Source organism: Lycium ferocissimum, chromosome 8, assembly GCF_029784015.1.
Source record: "Lycium ferocissimum isolate CSIRO_LF1 chromosome 8, AGI_CSIRO_Lferr_CH_V1, whole genome shotgun sequence".
Lineage (NCBI taxonomy): Eukaryota > Viridiplantae > Streptophyta > Magnoliopsida > Solanales > Solanaceae > Lycium > Lycium ferocissimum.
Genome location: NC_081349.1, coordinates 54,767,107 through 54,774,726, shown reverse-complemented (window position 1 = coordinate 54,774,726; position 7,620 = coordinate 54,767,107). Strand labels below are relative to the sequence as shown.

The window sequence follows — 7,620 nt, the reverse complement described above, 5'->3', positions numbered from 1 at the left end:
GATCATTCATAGTCTCGTAATCTACATATAAAATCATTCATACTATTATTAGGCTTATCATCATGTGCTTCCTCAAGCCTTCAAAGTAAATCCCTTAAAGTCTGCCGAAATTCGGGCAGCATCTCCCCTGTTTATATCTCTAGCCCGAAATTACAATACCAACAACCAACAACAACAACAATACTAAAATCATCAACATCATCATTAACATCAAAATATGCCATAAAACATCCAACACGATGTTTATCCAATTTCTCAACCCACAACTTTATTATACGACCCTTTAATCACTCTATCTTCGTGAATAAACCAAAAGTAACAACAATAAGGAAAGATTCATACCTTATTCTCGTTAAAACTGCAATATCTTCAATATCTACCTTGAATCCAAGCCCAAAATCCACCGCAAAACAATTCTATAACCATAACTATGCGTTACCCGAGCCTTGATTAGCCAAAAATCACTTCAAACCCTCACTTTTTATGACATATTTTCCCCTATATGTGTGCTGGGTTTAGGATCTGTTTTTGGTGTAGAAAAATGGGGTGTCTTGACCCTTTTATAGGTGGGTAAAGTTGGTGGCACTGTAGCAGTACTGTAGCTGTACTGTAGCCCGCGTTTTCTGCTCTGTGAGCCTAACTTGTAACCTTCATAATTCTCTACTCCGATGTCATATCGATGAGCGGTTTGTTGCGTTAAAAACTAGACTCGACGAAATTCATTTTAGGCTTTTGAAACACCTTAAAACTCACAATATACTGGGAGATATATCCCTCCAAAGTTGGCCCAAAATTCTGTCAACTTTTTTTCAAATTTTTGACAAACTTATTTTCTTCGATTTGCTTGATCCCGGAACCTTTAGACGCTTGCTTAGCACTTGGTAAGAGTATTCATTAACCTTATAAGGGTTTGATGACCTCTTCGAGCTTACGTTAGTTTACTCACAACGCATATGATGCGAAAATTTTTCAAGGTGTAACACATACCTTGACAGATGAGTAAACTTCAATCTGTACTCACGAACGGACATAGTGCCCTACTCAATCTTCTCAAACTTAGCAGGCAGAGCAAATTGTTCTTCATCAGACAGAAATCTCTCCATGAATGCCCCCTCAAATTCAACCCAAGTAAAAGCTGGAGCATTATTACCCTGCTCAGTCTCTCACAATTCGAACCAAGCATGAGCAACAACTTTCAATTGATATGAAGAAAAGTCACAGGTTCAGAACCATGAGCACCCATGGCCCTTAGAGCTTTGAATGTCTTATCCATAAAGTACTGGGATCATCTTCTTCTCGTGAACCAAAGACCTTGGGCTGATTCAACCCCAAAAAGTGCTTAAGCCTTCCCCCACCACCAAGTCTCGGATCTGCACTTCCACAATACTGTTGGGATGCAACAAGAGTAGTAAGCATCTGGATCGCATTCTGCATCGATCCAATATCAACTAAGCCCGCAGGAGGAGCAGGTGGTGCTGGTGGTGGTACTTGGTCTCCATTACCATTCTCAACCCCAGCAGTGGTGCAGTTAGTGATCCTAGTGGCTCGTCCGCCAGACGATGAATTAGAAGCACCATTGCTTCCTTGGTTAGCAGCTCCCACACGAGTTAAAGCCAATTCTACGAAACACGAATTAACGAACATGTCAGGACAATCCTAAGGGGAGTTCAAGCTCTATAGCACAATCTAGAATCAAGAAGAATGAGAGACACCTATAAATGCCTTGATAGTCTTTCGATTATGCAGGTGATCAAGCTGCATAAGGAAGACTCCACTAGACACAGCTCCACAGACACAGACACATCTAAGGACACATCAAAACCTAGGCTCTGATACCAAGCTTGTCACACCCCAAAACACACCCTAGACGTGACCAGCATTCGATGTCACGAACAACATTGGAAGAACCTTATAATATATGGAAAACGTTTAATACTTTCAAATCAACCATCTTCTAATAAGTAAGAGACACATCCTTATCATATATCCAAGATATAGTCATGCTTATTAAAACGAAACAGCAGACGTCTAAATCCATACTCAAATAATACGTGGCAACATGCCCGGACAATCATTGAAATAAAACATCCATAACACCACCTATAGTTCAACAACCATCTATGGAGCTTCTACAATATAAAGAGTGTCTAAAATCTCGGGATGTAGCTCGTAAGCTAAAAGCAATATGAAAAATAGAGGGTGTCCCACGAACGAAGGCGTGGGCTTACCAAAAGTCTGGAAAGCAGCAAGTACTCCTAATCCACGAGATTTGTCTGTACTTTCTCTCCTTCGTTACCTAACATACCATAAAAAACAACAATGGTATGCCTGAGTACTCAGTGAGTGTCTCGGGGACAATAAGTAATATAACAAAATAATTCAATAATGATTAGTGAAAAAAATTCCAATAGAATAATCTGAAATCAAAGACGAGATCAATCGTACAACTCAAAAACATAAATAGAAAATCATCAAGACAAGTATATATCTTTTCCGATTCAGTATACCATCTATTACCATTTGAGACCTTTCAATTTGAGACCAATATCATCAACAAGCCACTCACAGGCGAAACAATCAGTTGATACTTCGGGCTAGAAAACCACGGAGGCTAATCGTCCTCTGGACTAGTAGTGCAATAGATGCACCAGGCTATATACCTTGGAGGTCAATCGTGCTCTGGACTGACACAACAATAATGCTCCAGGCTATACGCCTCAGAGGTCAATCGTCCCCTGGACTGACACAACAATATTTGTATCGACACGTTAGGATCTATAACGGCTAATCGTGCTTTGGTCTAGGACAGCTTGCCCATACAGGCCTAACCACAAACAATTACAATCATAGCATCGAAGCCGAATCTCAATCATGACATGGAAGCCGAATCACAAGACATATCATGATAGTCATATTATTACTTACGGACTGTGTTCATCATCCCATCATAGGGGTACATCGAGCCATTTCAATTGTGGAAAACCGAGTTCACTTCTTTAGACGAGTTTCAAGTTCAACACAATCCATTATAAAACCTTCATATGAAATAGTCAAACCTTTTCAATCTTTCAAGTCACACATCTCTTATGGGTTAATTCAAGTTCGAACACCAAAGCTTTATATCTAACTTTTCAATCATCCTTTAAAGGGAAAAAAAGAAACAATCTTGAATATGTATACATACATAATATAGTATAAACAAGGTTTAATGTGGGCTTTTCCCTCACGCACACAAACTACAACCAAAGAGTTCATAAAACCCGTTCAAAAGAGTAGGTTCAAAAAGAGACATACCTCTAATCCCGTTATAAGCTAGCAACCAAATTCTTCCAAGTTCAACAATCACACTACAATGGTTTTTAAATGGCAATGTTTAGAACTTTAATGAACTCTAGCAGTTTCTACCCTCATTTGAAAACTAGGGCTTTTTTTTAAGCCTATAAATTTGTTCTTGAATCGAATTCTCACAATCCATGGAATATGTGACGTTTCTAATGTTAATATTTGATAGATCGAGGTATTAATCATTGGAATTGATCAAGAATTACCTTAGATGTTTTGGGGAAGCCTTAGGGTTGTCTGCTCCCAAAAAGTCATCCTTCAAGAGTTTTCTACGAAGTTGGAATGTCTGATAAATTAATTTTTGAGATAAGTGATGACTTTATAGCACTGGGCAATTGGACCCCCTAGCTCTCCGAGCGAGCTCCAAAGCCAAGGGTGACCTTGCTTTGGGTCGCGCTTTGCGAGGTCCTAGCAGCTCACCTCCAAAAAGGGCATAGTTGATTTTTCTTAAGTTTTTCACTTTTGGAACCCACAACCTCACTGAACGAGGGCTATGGCGAGCCCCTACCTCCCTTTTTGCCGTGCTCAGCGATTTTCCCTATCCATTTCACACTTGGCCAAAATACTATAATTTTTTACTGCTTCGACATTGTTCAGTATAATAATCATAACTCCTAGAACCGACCTCCGCTTAAGCTCCAAATTATATGGTTGGAAAGCTATTTCAATGATCTACAACTTTCATTAAGGAATTTTTCCCAATTCTCAATGTATTATCACGAAACCGGCCTACAAGTCAAACCTACTGAAACTTTAGACGAGTTAAGAACTTTTACGAACTTTACTACTTGGTCTTGATCTTAAATCAAGTTTTTCCATACAAACTCATCTTGATAGGACTTAATATTCTTAAATTATGACATTAATTCCCATTTAATAAATTCACACCTAACCCAGATCTACGGGGTGCTCATGCTACCATCAGCTGAAGATTCGGGCCGGGGATGTTCCAAGACGGCCTTCCGGACTCGTTATGGCCACTACGAGTTCCTTGTGATGTCTTTTAGGCTTACTAATGCCTCAGCTACATTTATGACTTTGACGAATGGCATTTTTGAGCCATATCTTGATGCCTTTGTGATTGTATTCATTGATAATATCTTGGTTTATTCCAAGAGTAGAGAGAAGTATGAGCGCCAATTGAGGATTGTCTTGGGTTTTTTGAGGGAGAAGAGGCTTTTTGCCAAGTTTTTGAAGTGCGAGTTCTGGCTTGAGTCCGTGGCATTCTTGGGCCACATTGTGTGTAAGGACAGGATCATGGTTAATTCGAAGAAGATTGAGGTCATTAGAGATTAGGCGAGGCCCACTACTATGATCAAGATCTGTAGCTTCGTGGGATTCGCCAGCTATTACTGTCGATTTATAAAGGACTTTGCTTCTATTGCTTCTTCGTTGACCAGATTGACTTAGAAAGATCTTCCCTTCCAGTTGTCCAATAATTGTGAGGAGAGCTTTTAAAAGCTCAAGACCGACTTTAGCCCCGATTCTAGCATTACCCGTGGATAGTAAGGATTTCTCAGTCTACTGTGAAGCATCCCGTGTGGGTTTGGGTCTTTGTCTTGATGCAAGCGGGTAGTGTCATAGCCTATGCTTTCTCACAGTTGAAGATCCATAAGAGGAACTACTCTATCTATGATTTGGAGTTGCTAGCTGTGGTCTTCACTTTGAAGATCTGGAGGCATTACTTGTATGGTGTCCATTATGAGGTTTCCACCGACCACCGAATCCTTCAGCACCTATTTACCCATAGAGATCCTAATTCCAAACAGCGGCATGGATGGAGCTCCTGGAGGACTACGACATCTCTATTCTTTATCATCCAGGAAAAGCCAATATTGTTGCTGATGACTTGATTCACAAGGCCACAAGTATGGGGAGTTTAGCCTGTTTGGTTTTTTCCAAGCGTCTGTTGGCCATGGAGGTTTAGACTCTAGCCAACAGTTTGCTTCGTCTTGATATTTCAGTTCCAGGCAGAGTCTTAGCTTGTGCTGAGGTGAGATCATCACTATTAGAGTTGATCAGCACTCATCAGTTTGAAGATGCTCAGTTGTGTAAGATTCGAGATAAAGTTCTGAAGGGTGAGGCCAAGGAGGCCATTTTTGATAGTGAGGGGATCCTGAGGATCAAGGGACGCATGTACGTTCCTCATGTTGGTGATTTGATTAATTTGATCTTGATTGAGGCCTATAGTTCGAGGTACTCCATTCATCCGGGTGCCACAAAGATGTATTGTGATTTGAGACAGCATTACTGGTGGGGTAGGATGAAGATAGATATTACAAATTTTGTGTCTACGTGTGGGAATTGTCAGCAAGTGAAGTATGAGCACCAGAGACCTGGTGGTATACTCCAAAGGATGCCCATTCCCGAGTGGATGTGGGAGAGAATTGCCATGGATTTCATTGTGGGTCTTCCGAAGACTCTGGGCAAGTTTGATTCTATGTGGGTTATTATTGACCAATTGACCAAGTCTGCTCATTTTATCCCAGTTCAGGTCACTTATATTGCGGAGAGGTTAGCCAGGATCTATGTTCGTGATATTGTACGATTGCATGGGGTCCCTATTTCCATTATTTCGGATCGAGGTCACCAGTTTACTTCTAATTTCTGGAAGGCTTTTCAGACAGAATTGGGTACCCAGTTGGACGAGAGTACAACTTTTCATCCCCAGACTGATGGTCAGTCCGAGAGGACTATTCAGGTGCTCGAGGATATGTTGAGAGCATGTGTCATTAATTTTGGTGGTCATTGGGACCAGTTCTTGCCCCTAGCGGAGTTTTCATACAACAATAGCTACCACTCGAGTATTGATATGGCACCGTTCGATGCTTTGTATGGTAGGAGGTTTCATTCTCCTATTGGGTGGTTTGATGCATTTGAGGTTTGCCCGTGGGGCGCAAATTTGTTGAGAGAGTCCGTGGACAGGGTGAAGCTTATTCAAGAAAAGCTTCTAGCAGCTCAGAGTCGACAGAAGATGTATGCGGACTGAAAGGTTTGGAATTTAGAGATTGGGGTGGATGAGCAGGTGCTTCTAAAATCACACCCATGAAGGGTATTATGCGATTTGGGAAGAGGGGACAGTTGAGTTTGAGGTATCTTGGCCCATTTGAGGTTCTCCGTAGAGTTGGTGACGTTGCCTATGAGTTTTCCTTGCCACCAGGCTTGTCCGGTGTTCATCCGGTCTTTTATGTGTCTATGTTAAAGAAGTACCATTCTTATGGTACTTACATTGTCAGTTGGGATTCAGTGTTGCCCGATGAAAATCTAACCTAAGAGGAGGAGCCTATAGCGATCTTGGATAGGCAGGTTCAGAAGTTGAGGTCCAAAGAGATTGCTTCTGCGAAGGTTCAATGGAAGCATCGTCCTATTGAGGAAGCTACTTGGGAGACCGAGTCTGATATGCATAAGAGATATCCCCAGTTTTTCACTGATTTAGGTACTTTTTTCCCGTTCCACTTCCTTGTCACTCGAGGATGAGCGATTTTTTAATTGGTATCTAATGTAACGATCCGTCTGGCCGTTACGGTAATTTTGACCTTGTTGACCCTTTTCAAACTTCTTTAGGTTATATTAGACTTGTAGGGACAGGTGGTATGATTTTCGAGGTCATCGGGTGAAAATTAGATTAGTTTTTGTGATAATAAGCCTTAAAGCGAAAAATATTTGACCTAAAGTTGACTTTTGGGTAAACGGACTTTTTTCAAAAATTCGTCGATTCAGAGAGGTCCGGATGGTAATTTTTGACTTGCGGGTAAGTTCGGTTCATTTCCCAATGCATTAAAGTGCGTTTTGGGACTTGGGTTGGAAAGTTGGTTTAGGGGTATTAGGGGTTGACTTGGTCAACGAGACCCCCGTTGGGAAATCCGAGGCTACGGGTGAGTTTGTAGCGCATTTTTATGTGTGTTTGCATGTTTGCTTTGTATCTGTGGGGCCTCGGTGATAGTCGGATTTCGGGTTAAGAATGGTCAAAACCAATAACTTTTTGGTGACTGATGTCCACGGCAGAGGCACCAGTACAGCGGCAGCGGTATCGCCTTAGCGATGGCCCTGCCGCTATAGCGGCTTAGTGTAAAGGGGGGTGACCACCGTAGCAATCATGTCACCGTGATAGCAGTTCCGCCACAGCGGTAAACAGGAACTTAAATGTCTTAAATCATTTTTAAAACCCTATCACTCCTCATTCATTACGCTTGGTACTAGAGCTATTTTGAGAGCAAAATAAGAGATTCTGAGGAAATTCTTCATTGGGGTAAGTTCATCTAACCCTATTCTTCATTC

The 7,620-nt window shown here is 41.3% G+C and overlaps 1 protein-coding gene across 1 annotated transcript; it reads left to right on the top strand.

The window, feature by feature from the left end:
* Positions 1 to 5,119: 5,119 nt before the first annotated feature.
* On the top strand, positions 5,120 to 6,615 carry LOC132066490 (uncharacterized). The gene is made up of 4 exons (XM_059459795.1): positions 5,120 to 5,210; positions 5,307 to 5,746; positions 5,837 to 5,993; positions 6,368 to 6,615. Exons 1-4 carry the CDS (start codon positions 5,120 to 5,122, stop codon positions 6,613 to 6,615), a joined length of 936 nt encoding a protein of 311 aa, XP_059315778.1.
* Positions 6,616 to 7,620: the final 1,005 nt, after the last annotated feature.

Coding starts and splice junctions, on each gene's coding strand:
- LOC132066490 (XM_059459795.1), top strand. CDS start 5,120: ATGGAGCTCCTGGAGGACTACGACATCTCTATTCTTTATCATCCAGGA. Junction 5,211..5,306: donor CTTGATTCACAAGGCCACAA/GTATGGGGAGTT, acceptor TTGATATTTCAG/TTCCAGGCAGAGTCTTAGCT. Junction 5,994..6,367: donor GGGTACCCAGTTGGACGAGA/GTACAACTTTTC, acceptor GTGGATGAGCAG/GTGCTTCTAAAATCACACCC.